Source organism: Phodopus roborovskii, unplaced genomic scaffold (genome assembly GCF_943737965.1).
Source record: "Phodopus roborovskii unplaced genomic scaffold, PHOROB, whole genome shotgun sequence".
Classification (NCBI taxonomy): domain Eukaryota; kingdom Metazoa; phylum Chordata; class Mammalia; order Rodentia; family Cricetidae; genus Phodopus; species Phodopus roborovskii.
The window spans coordinates 1,134,864-1,152,937 of record NW_026126517.1 but is presented as its reverse complement, the minus strand read 5'-3'; the positions used below and the strand labels follow the sequence as shown (position 1 = coordinate 1,152,937).

Sequence of the window (18,074 nt, the reverse complement as noted above, 5' to 3'; positions counted from 1 at the left end):
TCCCTTGACCTCTGTGGAACCCAGTCTTGCCTCATCCACATAGATCTGCTACTAAGTACAAAAGCTGCTATATACAGAGCTTTCTTGGTTTTTGTTTTTGTGGTTTTGTTTCCTAGGCAGGGTTTCACATGTAACCCTGGTTGTTTTAGAACTCACTAGACTGTAGGTAGAGAGCTGCCTGCTGAGTACAGGGATTAAAAACTTACGTTAGCATGCTCACCTTCTCATAGTTAGACTGAACTCACTATGTAGCCAAAGCTGGCTTTGAACTCCTGGTCCTCCTTGTACCTGGTAAATGCTGGAATTATGGGTGTGTGACATTGCCCCTTGATCTGTTTGAGACAGGTTCAAGCTTGGGTGGGTCTCTAAGTCACAATCCTCCATCAGCCTTTTGAGATCTGGGACTACAGGTGTGTACTACCACTTCACCTGACATATTTTAGGTGGGTTTTTTTTTTAACCTTTATTTACTCTATGTATGCATGTTCTTGAATGGGTGTGGGTACACACACCATAGGGCATATGCAGAAGTTAGAGGAAAGGTTAGAGCTGTGGAGTCAGCTATCCTACATGAGTCCCAAGGATCAAATCTAGGTAGATATGCTTAGAAGTATGCATCTTTGCTGAGCGATCTTACTGCCTCTTACTTTTTTGTGGTTTGACTTAAGATAAATGTATGTTCATTAAAAAAACAAAAACAAAAAAACTAATGTGGTGGCTTACTGCTGTAATCCCTGCAAACTGAAAGCAGAGGCAAGAAAGGAGGGTTACTTATGTTTCTTTTTGTTGTTGTTTTTGTTTTGGGAGGGGGTGTGTTTGTGTTTTCCAGTCAGGGTTTCTCTTTGTAGCCTTGCATGTCCTGGGACTCACTCTGTAAACCAGGCTGGCCTGGAACTCACAGAGATCTGCCTGCCTCTGCCTCCTGAGTGCTGGAATTTAAGGTGTGTGCCACCACTGCCCAGCAAAATTGTTTTTCTTAAAAACTATGAATTTCAAGCTGGGTGGTGGTGGCATCTCAGTGAGTGGATCTCTGTGATTTTGAGGCCAGCCTGGGCTACATGATACCTGTCAAAAGTGGGGGTTGGGGTTGAGGTGAGGGTGTGATAGGGAGATGGCTCTTCAGGTAATGACACTTGTTGCCAAGCCTGATGATCTATGTTGGATCCTGGGTACTCACATGGTGAAAAAAGGGAACGGAATCTTGCAAGGTGCACACACCTCCCCATAATAGTAAGTAAAGTCTGTTTAGAAAGGAGTCACCATTGTGGCCAGGAGCTGAGGGTGGAGTGAACAGAGCCACTGTCTCATGTACAGAGTCCAGAGCAGTGGACCTCTAACTTCTTCTAATATTACAATTCATGACAGTATCAAAATTACAGTTATGAAGTAGGAATGAAAATGATTTTATGGTTGTGGTCACCACAACATGAGGAACTGGATTAAAGGGTCACAGCGTTAAGAAAGTTGAGAACCACTGGTTTAGAGGATGAAAGTTCTAGAAACAGTTGGAGGGAATGGTTGAACATAAATGGGACTAGACTTTCATCTCTGAACTTGCTATATAGTGAGGCTGACATGGAACTCTTGATCCTTCTGCCTTCAACTAGTGAGTGCTAGGATAACAGGTGTGCCCATTATGGCTTTTATGCAAGAGATTTGAACCTCCATTGATCTTGAGGCCTCAGGGGATCATCTAGAAACAGTCTAGAGTACCCAGGGTTCCCATATGTCAGTCCCCACTCCCTTCACCTGTCACCTCACTTCTGAACTCTGGTGAAAGAATTCCCTAGACTGTCTCTATGCTCTTGAAAACATGGGTTGAAAACAACCAGTCCTGGTGAGGTGGAGAGATGATGCATGGTTGAGAAGAGTGCTGGCTGGTTTTCCAGAGGCCCCAGGCTCAATTCCCATGGAAGATCTCGTGCTCAAGGTGAGCACTACGGGAACCTGGTGTGTTGGACACACAGGGTTATTTCTGCAAAGGAAGGGATGCATAATCTGCTTTCAGTCCAGCAGGCTGAGGTTGGGATGGGTGTGGTTAATAGTGTGTGACCTTGTGGCATCAGTGTGGCTGAGACTACACCTGATCTTCCCTCAGATCCTTATCATGAGCTTGCTTTTCCCAGTCAATGTACAGAACCTATCTTTTGGAAGGTGTCATGTGTTGTTAGTTTTTAGAACCCATCTTAATGGAAGATGTCACATGTTGGCTCAACCATTTGTAACTCCAATTGCAGGGTATCCAATGCCCTGTTTTGGCTTTCATGGGCACTGCATGCATGTAGTGTGTATATATGCATGCAGTCAGACACCCATATACATAAATAAAATGAAAAAAAAGTAAAATAGTTGTGGCATTATAGCACTTGGGAAGCTGAGGCAAGAGGATTTCAAGTTCTAGCCACACACGTGTGCACACACCCCAAAAAAAAGGAAAGAAAGAAAAATCCAGGAATAAACAGGATTTCACCATTAGCCTCAATGACATGATGGGGTTGGGGGCGGGGGATGGGAGAGGGGAAGTGGAAAGAAAAGGAAATGGGTATGGTGGCACAATGCCTGCATTCCAAGGGCAGAAACAGGCAGTGACTCTCTGTGATTTCCAGGCCAGCCAGGACCACATGGTGATTGATTTCAGGGCAGCCTGGACCACACGGTGAGACCCTGCTCAAAAGAGGAAAAAGGAAGACTGAGAGTATTGGAGGCTGCCAGCTGGCCTTGTTGCTGCATGCCCCATTACCTTTCCTGACCACCACCACGGCGACAGCCACCAGCCCTGTGAGGAAGAGGGCTGCTCCAGCCAGGCTCAGGGAGAACACCATGATCCAGGTAGGGACTAGAGGGAGAAGAGAATGGGGCAGGTGAAGGAGCTGGGAGGGCAGGAGAACAGGCAACCCTCACCCAAGAGATACTCCAGCCAAGCATCTTGAGTGTAGGTGGGCCTGGAAACTTGTACATAGTCAGTTAGCCACCAGTGAGGACTTCTGGACCAGCAAGAAAGTTTCTTCCTTCTGGGCATTTGGAAAATTGAATTGAGCATTTTGAGTTCAAGGCTAACATGTTCTAAAGAACTTGAAGCCAGCCTAGGATACAGAATGACCTATACACACACTCAAAAAAAAAAAAAAAAAAAAAAAAAAAAAGCCGGGCATTGGTGGCACACACCTTTAACCCCAGCATTCAGGAGGTAGAGAGGCAGGTGGATCTCTGTGAATTTGTGGTCTGGTCTACAGAGTGAGTTCCACGATAGGCCCCAAAGCTACAGAGAAACCCTGTCTTGAAAAATCAAGAGAAAAATAAAGAATGGTAATTTAAAATTTTTATTACATTTATTTAGCCTATCTGTCTCTCACACACACACAAACACCACAGTTATGTACATGGAAGTCAGAGGACAACATGTAGGAGTTGGTTCTCTCCTTCCATCATATGGATCCCAGAGATGGATTCTGAGGGCAAATGTCCTTACCTACTGAACTATCTAGGTGACCTGACAAATGGAGAATGTGTGTGGTGTGTATCCATTTATATATGTTGTGTATAGTTAATACATGCTAATGAAAACATTATTTGTATTTTTATTTATACGCATGGAGGCTTGTGCAATACATTCTAGTGCCCACAGATCCTGGAAAATGGTGCCAGTTCTCTTCATACTGGGGTTACAGGCAGTTGTGAACTGCCTGATGTCGGTGCTGGGAACCAAACTTGGGTCCTTTGGAAGAGCAGCCAGTCCTTTTAAATGCTAAGCCATCTCTCCACCCTCCATGAAAACATTTTTAAAAAGAGTTCTATGAGCCTGGCATAATGGTGCACACCTTTAATACAAGCAACTGAGAGGCAGAGACAGGTGGGTTCCATGCCAGCCTGGTCTACAGAGTGAATTCCAGGATAGCCAGGGCTACACAAAGAAACCCTATCTTAAGAAAAGAAAAGGAAAAAAAAAAAAAAAAAAGGACTCTATGTAATCACAGCCCTTAGCAGTCTGAGGCAGGAGGATTACATTTAGATTGAGACTAGCCTGAGCTACAGTATGAGACCTTGTCGCAAAACACAATTTAAGAAAAGATATTTTAGAGCTGGCAAGATGGCTGTGCTAGTTTTATATCAACTTGTCACTAGGTTGTCACTAGGTAGAGTCATATGAACCCTGTCTCAAGAAACCAATAAAACAAGACCCTTTTCCAGCCTCGTTGGTATAGCATACATGTAGTACATATTCAATAGCTGCAGGCAAAAATGCTCATGCACATAAATACTAATTTTAGAAGAGCTTTTATAAAAGTCTTTTTTTTTTTTTCAAGACAGTTTCTTTGTGTAGCCTTGACTGTCCTGGAACTCACTCTGTAGACCAGGCTAGTCTTGACCTCAAAGAAATCCACCTGCCTCTGCCTTCCAAGTGCTGGGATTAATGGCATGTGCAACCACACCTGGCTAGAAAAGCTATTTTAAAGGCTCATTTCTCTGAGGCTAAAATTGGCACTGGAGCACCAAGACACGTGCCTAGAGCTGCCGGACAGGGTTACGTCACCATGAAGGGAAAGGTATCCTTAATGAGTCAGGGAAGGAGGGCAAGCTGACATGGAGTTCCTGCCGTTTTGGTTTTTGTTTGTTTGAGATAGGCTCTTACTATGTACATCTTTGGTTTTATAATTCTAGCCGTGTCTGAATTTACATAATGCACCTTCAGTGAACCAACAAAAACCTTTTGTGGGTAAATCCAATTTCTTTTTCATCTCTTTCTTTTGCATGCCCTTTCCCTTTTTCCAATAGGGAGATTTGTGTCCCATGCAGCCCTCAAACTTGCTGTATAGTAAGGGATGACCTTGAATCCCTGATCCTCTTGCCTCTGCTAGGATGACAGGCATGTGCCCATGTTAGGTACGATTAGGTACAAAACCCGGGGCTTTGAGAATGCCTGGCAAATGCTCTAGCCATGTAGCCACATCTGCTGCCAAGTTTGTTTTGTTTTTGAGATAAGACCTCACTATGCTGGGCAGTGGTGGTGTACGCCTTTAATCCCAGCACTCGGTCTACAAGAGCTAGTTCCAGGACAGCCTCCAAAGCAAATACAGAGAAACCCTTCTTGAAAAAAAAAAACAAAAACAAAACAAAAAGACCTCACTGTGTAGCCCTGGCTTGCCTAGAACTCTATATGTAGACCAGGCTGGTTTTGAATTTGCCTCTACTTTGTGAGTGCTAGGGACTAGAAATGTGCACCACCAAGCCAAGCTATGTTTTTTTTTGTAATAATTAGCTATTTATTTTTTATTTTTATTTTTATTATTGATTTTTGTTTTGGTTTGGTTTTTTTGTTTTCCGAGACAGGGTTTCTCTGTGTAGATTTGGAGACTGTGCTCTTATAGACCAGGCTGGTCTCGAACTCACAGAGATCCTCCTCCCTCTGCCTCCCGAATGCTGGGATTAAAGGCATGTGCCACCAACGCCCAGCCCTGGTTATTTATTTTTTGTTTGGGTATTTTGCTTTCATGAATGGCTGGCTGTGTACTACTTGCATGCAGTACCTGTGGAGGCCAGAAGAGGGCAGTGGGTCTCCATGGATTCAAGTTGTGGTTGTGAGTTACCAAGTAGGAACTGAACCCAGGTCTTCTGAAACAGCAGCCATCCACCAAAACGCTGAGCTAGCTCTCCTTGTTGTCTTTTTAAAACTAGATCTTGCTCCATTGCTCAGGAAGGCCTGAATCTTGTTGTGTAGGCCATGCTAGACTCAAACTCCCTATATAGCCCAGGCTGACCTCTTATTTGCACAAATCTCCCCGTCTTAGCTCTCATCTAGCTGCTGAAACCATATTGAATGTTTTTGGGTGGGGTTGTTTTGTTGTTTAGTTTGTTTATTTGGTTGGGGTTTTTTTGTTTGTTGGTTTGTTTTTTATTGTTTTCAAGACAGGATTTCTCTGTAATTTCTGAACCTGTCCTGGAACTCACTCTGCAGACCAGGCTGACCTCAAACTCACAGAAATCTGCCAGCCTCTGCCTCCCAAGTACTGGGATTAAAGGCATGGGCCTCCACCACCTGGCTTTGAATGGGTTTTTTGTTCTGTTTTTGTTGTTGTTGTTGTTCTTGTTTTCATATTTGATTTGTTTTGTTGGTTTTTCGAGGCAGGGTTTGTGTAGTCTTGGTTGTCCTGGAACTCGTTCTGTAGACCAGACTGGCCTCAGACTCACAGAGATCTGCCTGCCTCTGTGTTGCTAGTGCTGTGATTAAAGGTATGCAACACTGCTGCCTGCCTTTGAATGAGGGTTTTTAAAATCTCACTAACCTGCACTTATCTTGTGGCTCCAGTCTGGGTACTAAAGAGGCAATGTCATCTACCCTGGCCGTACAGTGGGCTGCTATGTCTGCCTATAAGCCATCCCTCAGGACAGGAGCTCCAAGGGAGCATGTGACATACCTGTCCCCAAAGCACTAGGGAGATGAGAACAGGGGGATCAGGAGCTCAAGGTCATCTGAAGCTGCACTGGGAAGTGGAGGCTAGCCTGGCCACCTAAGTCTCTTTTAAAATTTTCTTTTAAAAAGTAAAGAATGGGCATTTCACAAGTCCTTGTCTGCAAAAGATTGAGGAAGGACTCTAGGAACCTGAGGTGGGGTGGAGCTGGGGCTCCTGATCTCAGCTGACAGGAGAGAGATGACTGCTATCTCATAAGGTTAGGTCTTGTTCATTCACATCTGTGGCAGGAGGGGCAGTCTTATCTTTTGGCTGCAAGACCACAAGGCCCAGGTGAGAAAGGGAGCCATTGACAGTGGACTCAGGCTGGTAGGGCCCAGAAGCCAGAGGCCTTACCGACCTGCAGACATAGTGGGCAGCAGGACTCTCAGTGGGGTATGGGGTCCTGAAGAGACCCAGGAGGCCTCTTCCTCACTCTCAAGGGTGGCCTGAACTTCTAATCCTCCTGCCTCCCCCTCCCAAGTGTTGGGAGAACTATGGTCCACCACCATGATAAATCTTCTACTTGTTGTTGAGATAGAGTCTTGCTATGTAGCCTAGACTAGCCTCCAACTCATGGCAGTCCTTCTGCCTCAGTCTCCAGAGTGCTGGGATTATAGGTTTGTGCTACATGCCTGATCTTGCTCTTTAAAAATAATTTAGTAAACTAGGTAGTAGTGGTGTGTGCCCTAAATCCCAGCACTTGGGAGGCAGAGGCAAGCATATTTCTGTGAGTTCAGGCCAGCCTGGTCTACACAGAGAAACCCTGTCTCAAAAAACCAAAAAAATAATAATAATAATAATAATTTTATAATTACGTTTTTATTTATTTTGAGCATGGGGAGACAGTGTGCATATGCCATAGCATGTGTGTGATGTGGCGGTCAGAGGATAACTTTTGGGAGTTGGTTCTCTCCTTACACCATGTGGAATCTAAGGGGTGAACTGAAGCCAAGCTGTCAGGCATGGCAGCAAGCTGCCTCTAGCACACACACTGAGCCTTCTGTTTTTGTCTGTGAGAGGCTTGGCTGCCTGTCACATACTACACTTTGCACTCAGTTCCCCCTAAGCCCATACATGGGGCTCCAGATTCATCAAGCAAACCCATTCCGTCTCAGGGAAAGTACACAGATATGAGGCCTCCCAGGGCTTCTGTTCACTCAGATGTCTGCTGTGGCCCCCTATTCCATACAGGGTCACCTCCCTGACACAATGCACATGCTCTTCCTTGATCACTGAGCTGCTGCCTTCCTGGGATCTCCAACAAACACACAAAATCAACTTCCAGTCTTAGTGCCTTTCCACACCATTTCTCTGCTGTAAGTCCTGGGTATCTATCAGGTGGCTGCTTCTTTTCCTTCAGACCTACTGATCTGTAGACTTGGACTTGCACCAAAGCATCCTAGGGAGGGCACAGGCAGACTGGCCTGGGCTCTCCATGGAGTCTTACCTGGGAAGGAGACATGTACTGGCTGGCTGTGGTCTGACAGCTGGGGCTGGCTGTGCTCTCCCATCACACTGAACTGACAGCGGAAGTTCCCCCCAGCAGTCTCACTGCCCGTCACACTGAATGTCACACCAGGCTGATCTGAGGGGGCCTGCAGAAGCTGGACCACCTCTCCCCCTTGGAACAGGGTGAAATTGGCCCCTAGGAAGTCCTCTGGGGCTGTACACGAGATGTAGATGGGATCATCTTGGCTGCTAGGGTAGGGGGGCACCAGGAATATGGATGGTGCAGGAATGGCCAAGGAGCCTGCAATGAAGAAGGACAGTTTGAGCTGGCTGTGTTCGTGGGACCAGATTACCTATTCTATAGTGTTCGTGTGCATGCGCGCTGGGGATCTATACCTTCTGTAGATCCCCTGAGCCTTAATGTTAGTAGCAAGACACTGGTGACTCCTAAACACTCATCACTGTTTAGAAGAATAGAAGGTTAGGTGCCCAGCACGTGTGTCAGTAATCCTTGTTTTGTGTTTTTTGTTTTGTTTAGTTTGGTTTTTCCATACAGGGAGCTTTGGAACCTGTCCTGGAAGTTGCTTTGTAGATCAGGCTGGCCTTGAACTCACAGAGATCTGCCTGCCTCTTTGTCCCAAGTGCTGGGATTAAAGGTGTGTACCTTTAATCTGCCCAGCTTTTTTTTTTTTTTAAGATTTATTTATTATGTATTTATGTATTCTGCCTGCCTGTATGTCTGCAGACCAAAAGAGGGCACCAGATCTCAACTTAGATAGTTGTGAGCCACCATGGGGTGCTAGGAATTGAACTCAGGTCCCTCAGAAGATCAGCCAGTGCTCTTAACCTCTGAGCCATCTCTCCAGTCCCCAAATATATCATTTAAGTCATTTTATTGACAGTGGTAGTGATTATCATAAAACAATACAATGCTGTTCCATCAACAATACTATATGTATCAGACCCTGCTGTAGTTGCTAGGGACAAGGCAATGTACTATAGAAATGAACAGAAGCTGGAGTTAAAGACAGGGCCCAGTGGTTAAGAGCACTGGCTGCACTGCCAGGGGACCTGGGTGTGATTCCCAGCATCCACATGGCAGCTCACATCTCAGTCTGAACTAAGGTCCAAAGGGATTTAACGCTCTCTTCTGGCCTCCACAGGTACACATAATGCCCGGACATACAAGTAGGCAAATCACCTATACACAGAAAACAGTAAGGGCAGAAAGGAAACAAACATGAGTGAGTGCTGACCTCAGGAAAGTCCAAGAGGAGTGGTGGTAATGGAAGGGCTACATGTGAACTGGGGTCATCTCTGAGACCTTCCCAAAAGAGGTGACATATAATCTGAGCTTTCCTAGTGCAGAAGGACTGTTCGGAAGATTAACGAGGAAATGCTGTGGGAAGAAGCCCTGGTAGAGCCCCTGCCTAGAGTCCCCCAGTGAGGGTATGGGGTGTGGCTCAGTGCTTCTGCCAAGCATGTGAGAGACCTTGGGTTCATCCACAAGACCAGAAAAGAAAAAGAAAATCCAAGAGGTGAGTTCATGTGGTTAGTGAAGGATGAGCAGAGTAAGACAGGAGGGCAGAGGAATCTGCCTTACTTCTTGGTGTTGGGGGAGGGGTTGGAGTGGGTCTTCTGTAGGAAGGGACCAGTCTCTTGTCTGTCTGTCACAACTTCCTGACCAGAAAGTCAGAGGCAATCCATTTTAAAATTTATTTTCTGTGTATGAGTGATTTGCCTGCATGCATGTCCTTGCGGAGGCCAGAAAAGGGTGCCAGATCACTTTGGGCTGGAGTTACAGAAAGTTGTGTTTTGCCATGTGAATGCTGGGAATTGAACTCAGGTTCTCTGGAAAACCATTCAGTGCTCTTAACTGCTGAGTCATCTCTCCAGCCCCTTGTTTAGTCTTTTTTTTTTTAAACTAAATTTTTATTCATTCTGTGTAGGTGTGTGCTGTGGTATGTGTGTGTAAGTCACAGGACAACTTGCAGGAGTTGGTTCTCTCCTTCCACCATATGAAGGTCAGGGATAAAACTCAGGTCATCAAGCTAGGCAGCAAGTACCTTTACCCCCTGAGCCATCTTAACAGCTCCTCTTTCAACAAAGAAATAAATAAACACAAAGCCATATACATCCCAGGTAGGCACTCCACCCTGTGTTATGTCCCTAGGCTTTTGAGCAGGACGCCTGCAGACAAACTCCACAGGAACTTCTGAGCCAACCTGTCCTAACATCACACGTCCCCAAGGCCCTTACTCTGAGTGCCACAGTCCTGGAGTGCCACAGCCTCAGCCAAGTGGGCTGAGTCATGAACTGGTGGGCTGATATTTTTATAAAACTTCAAAGGGGTTGAGAAAGCTCAGGTGAAAAGGCTGGCCATCAAGCCGTTTCCCAGGCTCTAGGCTGACTCTGTGGGGATCCGACTCATCTAACAACTGGAGAGGGCAGCCCCACTGTGCTTTCTGCCCCAGAGGGCAGCATGGTGGACAGGGAGGAAGGGCAGCTGGGTGCTTCCCCCAAGGGCAAGCTTCAGACTCACCAGATGCAAACAGCAGAATGGTCCAGGGCATCTCTCTTTCCATGTAGGGCTGGGAAAGCTGGCTGAGGTCACAAGGATGTGGGGCTCCCTGCCAGCCCTAAGACCACAGTGGAGAAAGGAGAAGCAAGTGTTGGTTTGTACTGTTTCCTCCTCAGTGGCAGGAAGTTGCACATACACTTGGATACCAGAAGAGACTCTTCTGTCACCACCTCTTCCTCAAACACAACCAGTCACCCGCCACTGCTAGGCAGCTTGGCTGGGTACAGTTCTCTACACTGCAGGGGAAAATGTTTCCTCCCTCTAACCCAAGTGTCGGTCAGTGGGCTATGAGGGAAGCCTCCCCCCAAGACATGCCAACCAGTGGCAAAAAACAAATGATGTGGCATCTAGGGGTCAAAACTCAACCTGAGTGTCCTCAGGCAAGATCTGAGTACTGTGATGTCTCAGCTGCTCTAAAGAGGGTCAAGAGTAGTGAATATTAGTTAGATCAGAACTCACGACAGCAAATGCAATGTTTTAATCAAGGGGCCTGGCTCCTAGGCCTAGGAATGCTTGCCTAGACTCCCCCCAGTGAGGGGCTGGGCAAGTGGGAGACTGGTCTAGCTCTCAGGAGCTCCACACGTAGTGGTTTGCAGGGTTAGATAAAGGCTTCAAGGCTTCCCAGATAGAAAATGTGAAACTTGGCTGTGTAAATTCCTGTACAGTCCATATACCTCCAAGTTGAAATATTTTATTTTGTTTCCAAAATCAATCCTAAAATATGCCTAAAAGTCTACAGTAGGGGGCACTTTTTGATCATTATGGTGTTCTAAAGGAGAATGTCCCCAAAGGCTATGGCATTTGAACACTGCAGTTGGTGGCATTATTTGGGAGGTTCAGGAGGCATGGCCTTGATGGAGGAAGTGTGCTACTGATGGCAGCTCTGAGAGTTCCAATGCCTCCATTCCCAGTTTGCTCTTGGCTTCCTGTTTGTGGTTCTAGCTACCACATGAGCTCCCATGGATTTTACCTCTGGAACCATAACCTCAAATAAATACCTCCTTCTGTGAGTTATCTTGGTAGTTTTTATCACAGGAAAAAGAAACATCCTGAGCTGGAGACAGACAGCTCTGTGGTTAAGAATACCAGCTGCCCCTCCAAAGCTCCTGGGTTTGGTTCCCAGGACCCTCATGGCTGCTCTTTTGGATTCTTGGGCACTACACACAGGCTGCACATGCAAGCAAAACACCCATAAAACACACCAAAGGGGCTCACTCCTCTTCTAAGCTACATGTCTCTATCTTCTCAAACCGACGTCCCTGCAACAGCCAGTCATGGACCAGGTAATGCAGTTTGTTGAGCCAAGTAGGCAGTTCGTCAAGGACTCAATTCGGCTGGTTAAAAGATGCACCACCTGATAGGAAAGAATTCCAGAAGATTACCATGGCCACAGCCATAGGATTTGCTATCGTGGGATTCGTTGGCTTCTTTGTGAAACTGATCCATATTCCTATTAATAACATTATTGTGGGTGGCTGATTGCTCTCTCTTCATGGGAACTAGTGAGCAAATGAGGGTGGGAAAAGCTCATGAAGTAAAAAGTTGCCTGGATACTTTGTGGGTTTTTGTTACCTGGATACTTTGTGGGGTTTTTTTTCTTCCCTTCCTCCTCCCTAAGAGGTTTTCTATTTCTAAATTAAAATAATTTCAAAATATTTTTTCCATGAAAAAAAAAAAACACACTGAAAAAGAAACACCTCCCAGGCTCAGCTCAGGCAAAGCCTGGGCTATATCCTGACCAAGACAAGGGAGACCCTGTCTCTTTTTTTATATTTAATTTAATTTCTTTTCTGAGTCAGGATTCTCTGTGTAGCTCTGGCTTTACAGCTGAGACCCTGTCTCAAAAAAAAAAAAAAAACAAAAAAACAAAACAAAACAAAAAAACAACCTTTTGCTGGGCATAATGGTGCACACCTTTAATCCCAGCACTGGAGAGGCAGTCTACATAGTGAATTACAGGACAACTTGAACTACATAATGAGACACACACACACACTCTCTCTCTCTTGATCCACCTGCCTTTGCCTCAGAAATACTGGGATTAAAGGCAAGTTCTACCATCACCTGCATGTATGTCTGTGTGGGAGTGTTGAGTCTCCTAGAACTGGAGTTCTAGACAGCAAGGAGCTGCCATGTGGTTGCTGGGAATTGAACCAGGGACCTCTGTTCATAATCACTGAGCCATCTCTCCAGCTCTGTGAGAAACTCTTTAAAAAAGCAAACAAACAAACAAAAAACAAGGCCAGCAGTGGTGGCTGGTACATACTTTTAATCCTAGCTCTCAAGGACAGCAAGGACTACACAGAAACCCTGTCTTCAAAACAAAACAAAAAAGAAAGAAAAAATTAATTTTAAAAGGTTGTTATGATGGATTAGTAGGCAAAAGCGGTTGTCACTGAGCCTAGTGACCCACGTTTCATCCCTGGAATACATATTGTGGAAGAGAGGATGAGTACCACAGGCCATCCTCTGACCTCTGTGTGGGCATTAGGGCACAAGGTCTCACACCACATAGACACACACATACACATACACTTACAAAAAAATTTTTAATCCCTAGCAAGACTAGTCAAGGTGATAGAAAAAAACTTGTCCAGGAATAAAATAGGAAAGGCCATTATAACAGTGTAGGCCTGGGAAGGTAACATGGTGCCAAGTTGGTGCACTCCTGCTTTCTTAGGTTTCTATTCCAGTGATGAAATACCATTACTTAAAAGCAACTTGGGGAGGGAAGGGTTTATTTGGCTTACAATTCCATATCACTGACCATCATCAAAGGAAGTCAGGACAGGAATTCAAGCAGGGCAGGAACCTAGAAGCAGGAGCTGATGCAGACACCATGGAGGGTGCAGCTTACTGGCTGGCTCAGCCTGCTTTCCTATAGAACCCAGGACCACCAGCCCAGGGGTGGCCCCACCAACACTGGGCTCTATTCTCCCACATTAGTCATCAATCAAGAAAGTGAACTATAGGCTTGCACGTAGGCCAATCTGTTGGGGACATCTTCTCTATTATGATTCCATTCCTTTTTCTAAAATGATTCTAGCTTGTATAAAGTTGACATTAAAACTAGCTAGCACAATTGACCCCTTGTCAACTTGACACTCAAGACACATCAACATTCAACTAGAACTTTGTATTTTTCACTTGTTCCCAAGATGGCACATAGTATCACAATATAAAAATTTCAACTTTTTGTTTTGTTTTTTCAAGACAGGTTTTCTCTGTGTAGCCCTAGCTGTCATGAATTTCATTCTGTAGACCAGACTGATCTCAAACTTGCAGAAATCTGCCTGCCTCTTCCTCCTGAGTGCTGGTATTAAAGGCATGTGTCACCACTATCTGGCTTCACATTTCAACTTTTAACAGACCCATAGTCTTTACAAATTCAGACACTTTTAAAATTCAGTCTCTTTAAAATGTCCAGAGTTTCTCTAAAACATCATAAATCTCTGAAATTCCAAAGTTAAAAACTTTGGATTCTCTTTAATATTTCAAAGTTTCTCAGCTGTGGATCCTTGTAAAATAAAAAATAAGTTAAATACTTTTTTGTTCCATGAAGTAAGAACCAGGGCAGTCAGAACCCTCTCCCCCCCAAAAAAAATAATACCCTGGTGATGGTAGTGCACTCCTTTAATCCCAGCATTTGGGAGGCAGAGGCAGGTGGATCTCTGTGAGTTCGAGGCCAGCCTGGTCTACAGAGCAAGTTCTAGGACAGCCAGTACTACAGTACTACACAGAGAAATCCTGTCTTGGGATAAAAGAAAAGAACAAGAGAAGTTAGGTCAAAACAAAATCAAAGTTGAACAGGGATAGGGTGCCAGCCCTTGGTGCTGGCCTGGCACTCATGTCTGGCACCAGTCCTATTTCGCCAGTGCTCAAGCAGTTCATTCTCAGGCTCAGGCAGGCTCCAAGCCACAGCTGCTGCTGTCATCCTTGGCAGTCAACCCATCACCAGCTACTCCAAAATATACCATCTTTGCTGCCACTGGGCTGCACCTCCATCAGTAACTTCTCCTGCTTTCTTCAGGGACTTTGACTCTGCCACATGGTGCCAAGCCTCAGCTTCTCCCCACAACTCCTTCAACCCTGTGTTTTTCACCACTGTTGAAGCTGCACCTTCACCGATGGCTTCTCCTGGCCTCTCAAAGTACCAGGCTTCAAGTGCTCTCTTACCTATGACCAACCAAGTTCAGCTACCAGCACGACATACATAAACTTGGCTGCCTCTGGAACACAGCTTAAAGGACTGACACTTGATAAAATCCTTCCAGGGTTATAACCATCACTTCCAGTCTCACTGGCTTAGTTCTCCATTCCAGCTGACCAGCATCAATTGTCCTAGGACAGCAAAGGTTTCACTCCAGTGTCACTGGTCTCCTGTTAATTGTAGCTAACTCTTCAGCCTCAGCTGAACAGACCACAGATTCTTTTGTTTATTTTGAGACAAGGTCTCACTCCATAGCTCTGTAGCTCTGGTTCTGGAACACACTATGTCTACCAGGCTGACCTTGATCCACCTGCTTCTGCCTCCAAAGTTCTGGGATTAAAGGCATATATCCTGTGAATATGTTTCTCTTATTGGTTGATGAATAAAGCTGGTTCAGCCAATGAAAAGGCAGGATTTGGCCAGGCAGGAAATCCAAACAGGGACAGAGAAAGGTAGTAAGTAGGTAGAATAATGGAGACGCCATGTAGCTGCTGGGAAAGCAAGAGATCCAGACATCATAGGCAAGCCAAGACCACGTGGAGATACACAGGTTAATAGAAATGGGTTAATAAGTAAGAAAGCTGGCCAGTAAGAAGCCTGAGCCATTGGCCCAATAGTTTATAATTAATATAAGCCTCTGTGTGTTTATGCAGGATTAGATGGCTTCAGGACTGGGCAAACTTCAGTCAATAGACCTTGAACTCAGAGATCTGCCTACCTATCTCCCAAATGTTGGGATTATATCTGAGTGCTACCATGCCCCACCTTATTTCTTTTCTATTTTGTTATTTTATGTATAGTGACATTTTGCTTGCATGCATGTATGTGCACCACCTGTGTGTAGTGCCCAAGGATTTACAAGAGGGCATTGGATATTCTGGAACTAGAGTTACAGTTGTGAACTGCCATGTAGATACCCCAGGACATCTGTAAGAACAGCCAGTGAGTCCTCTTAGGCACTGAGCCTCTCCAGGCCCATGATTCTACCTTTCACATTATGATGTCCCATTTTCACGCTGTGGTACAGTGGTAGGGATTGTACATATGGCCGTTTTAGTGTCAGCTTTCAGTTTTATTTAGGAGTGTAAATACCAAGTTATGGTAAATTTGGTAACTTTTATAGGAATTACTGGTGTGTCCATCACATTTCCCATTAGTGGAAACTGTGCAGTTTCCCATTACTCCCTGGTCACCAGAATTTAGTTCCTGTTTTGTTTTTACTGTAGAAGTGGATTCATGGTTTTATATCTAGTTTCCTAATGACTCCTGAGTGAGCATCATTTCCTGTGTATGTTGGTTTTTCAGACAGGGTCTGGAGCAGCTCTAGACTGGCCTCAAACCAGCTATTCAGGGACTTCCCTGCCACACATGGCCTGGCCTCAGCAGTTGTCTGTGATTACTGAGGAAGATTTCACACCCCTTTACTGGAGTTTCCTTCCTGACTCTAGCCGTGAACCATGTGAGCGAAACTGCTAAGCTGCCTGCTCGAATCATATTTGCAGCAGCTCTTCCTTGCTTTTGCTTTTTAGGAAAAGAAATTCCTCAGGCCTTTCCCCTTCACAAGCAGGAGTTTAGCTGCCAGGGGTCTTGTCCTGAGGGGCACCCTTCTCAGATTCCACTGCAGAGCAGGCCTCTCTTACCATCTCCTTCAGCAGCTTGGCTGTGGTGTTCTTCTCAAACTGCACTTTTATGCCTTTCTGCCCTCAGTTCGTCTTCATTATACACCAGATTAAGAGTGATTGCTAATAGCCATGGGTGACAGCACTATCAGGGCGTAAATCCCTTCCATCAGAGAACATAGTTCATCACTTTTCAACTCAGCTTCAGGTGAGTTCAAAGGATTCTCTGCCAAAATATCACCAGAACGGTCACTTGTCTAGTTGCCAATACTGTTTTCCTCTGAAGCCCCTTGAGCTGGGCCTCCTCAGCCCTGCTGTCTTCCAAGCCCCAGTTAGTATGGTTCATTAAGACATTAAGATATCCTTGCAGCAATCAACTGCTTTTTGTTTTGTTTTTTTTAACTTCACATCCTCAAAGTCTGCCACAGTGCTCAAAAATATCAAAACAAAAATAGAATTGCCAGCATGATCAGGCTCATCACAGCAATATCAGACTATAGTTACTTCTTTACGACTGTGTTAAAATACCACAGATGAGGGAACCTATAAAAGAAAGCGATAATTGGGTTGAACAAAGGCGAGGAGGCGGGAACAGCTAAGAGCTCAAATATCAAACCACAGGGCATGAGCTTCATTCCACTCAGTCCTCACAAAGAGAACCAGTGGAGTGACTGCCTCATTTAAAAGGTTACTTTTAAAAAAATATTCTTAAAAGTTATTTACTTATTTGTATTACATTTACAGTGTTCTGTCTGCATATCTGCCTGCAGGCCAGAAGAGGACACCAGATCTCATTACAGATGGCTTTGAGCCATCATGTGGTTGCTGGGAATTGAGCTCAGGACATTCTTAACCTCTGAGCCATCTCTCCAGCCCTAAAGGTTTATTTTTTAATTGAAATTTTTTTTTTTTTTTTTTTTTTTTTGGCCAGACAGTGGTGGCACGAGCCTTTGATCTCAGCACTTGGGAGGCAGGGGCAGGCAGATCTGTGTGAGTTCGAAGCCAGCCTGGTCAACAGAGCAAGTTCCTGGTTCCAGAGTTACAGAGAAACTTGTCTTGAAAAAAACAAGGAAAAAAAAGGAAAACATGGTATATAAACAAAAGACCAGTATGGTTTAAAAAAAAAAAAAAACTCTAAAAATACCATTGAATTCGTTTTGTGTTGGTCATCTACCCTGGGAATGGGGCCTGCCCTTAATTGTGGTTTGTATACTCAGTAAGACTCCATTGGAGAAAACTAAATTTTTCTTTGAGTTGTTGACACTTGGAGATAGCTTCTGGGTTGGGGATGAGGCTCATGGGATCTCATCTGGCTTGAATCTGTGTAGGCCCTGTGCATGCTGCCAGTCTCTTGAGTTCACAGGTATGTCAGCCCTGTTGTGTCTGGAGACCTTGTTTCCCTTGATGTTCTCCATCCCCTCAGGCTCTTACATTCTCTCTGCCTTCTCTTTCACATAGTTCTGTGCCCTGAGTAAAGGGCTGGGTGGAGATGTCCCATTTAGGGCTGAGTGTTCCAAGGTCTCTCACTCTCTGCATACTGTCCAGTGTGGGTCTCTGTGTTTGTTCTCAACTAATGCAGGAGGAAGCTTCTGTGATGGTGGCTGAACAAGACACTGAGTGATCTATGGGTATAGAAGGATGTCATTAGGAGTCGTTTTATTGCTATGTTCCTTTAGCAGAACAATAGTTAGGTCCTAGGTCACCTGAGCATTAACAAGCATGGGCTGCATCTCATGGAACTGGCCTTAAATCCAGTCATAAATACT

The 18,074-nt window shown here is 45.1% G+C and overlaps 2 protein-coding genes across 2 annotated transcripts in view; both read right to left on the bottom strand.

The window, feature by feature from the left end:
* Dnm2 (dynamin 2) overlaps nt 1-18,074 on the bottom strand; it is a 165,511-nt gene that overhangs the window by 56,414 nt on the left and 91,023 nt on the right. The window lies entirely within an intron of this gene.
* Nucleotides 1-18,074, bottom strand: part of CUNH19orf38 (chromosome unknown C19orf38 homolog) — a 28,776-nt gene that overhangs the window by 4,461 nt on the left and 6,241 nt on the right. The window contains exons 2-4 of the mRNA XM_051196801.1: nt 10,441-10,537; nt 7,897-8,199; nt 2,741-2,836 (exon numbers count right to left, since the gene is read on the bottom strand). Coding sequence (XP_051052758.1) covers nt 2,741-2,836; nt 7,897-8,199; nt 10,441-10,483 — 442 coding nt within the window. The 5' untranslated portion in view covers nt 10,484-10,537. The remainder of the gene's footprint in view (nt 1-2,740; nt 2,837-7,896; nt 8,200-10,440; nt 10,538-18,074) is intronic.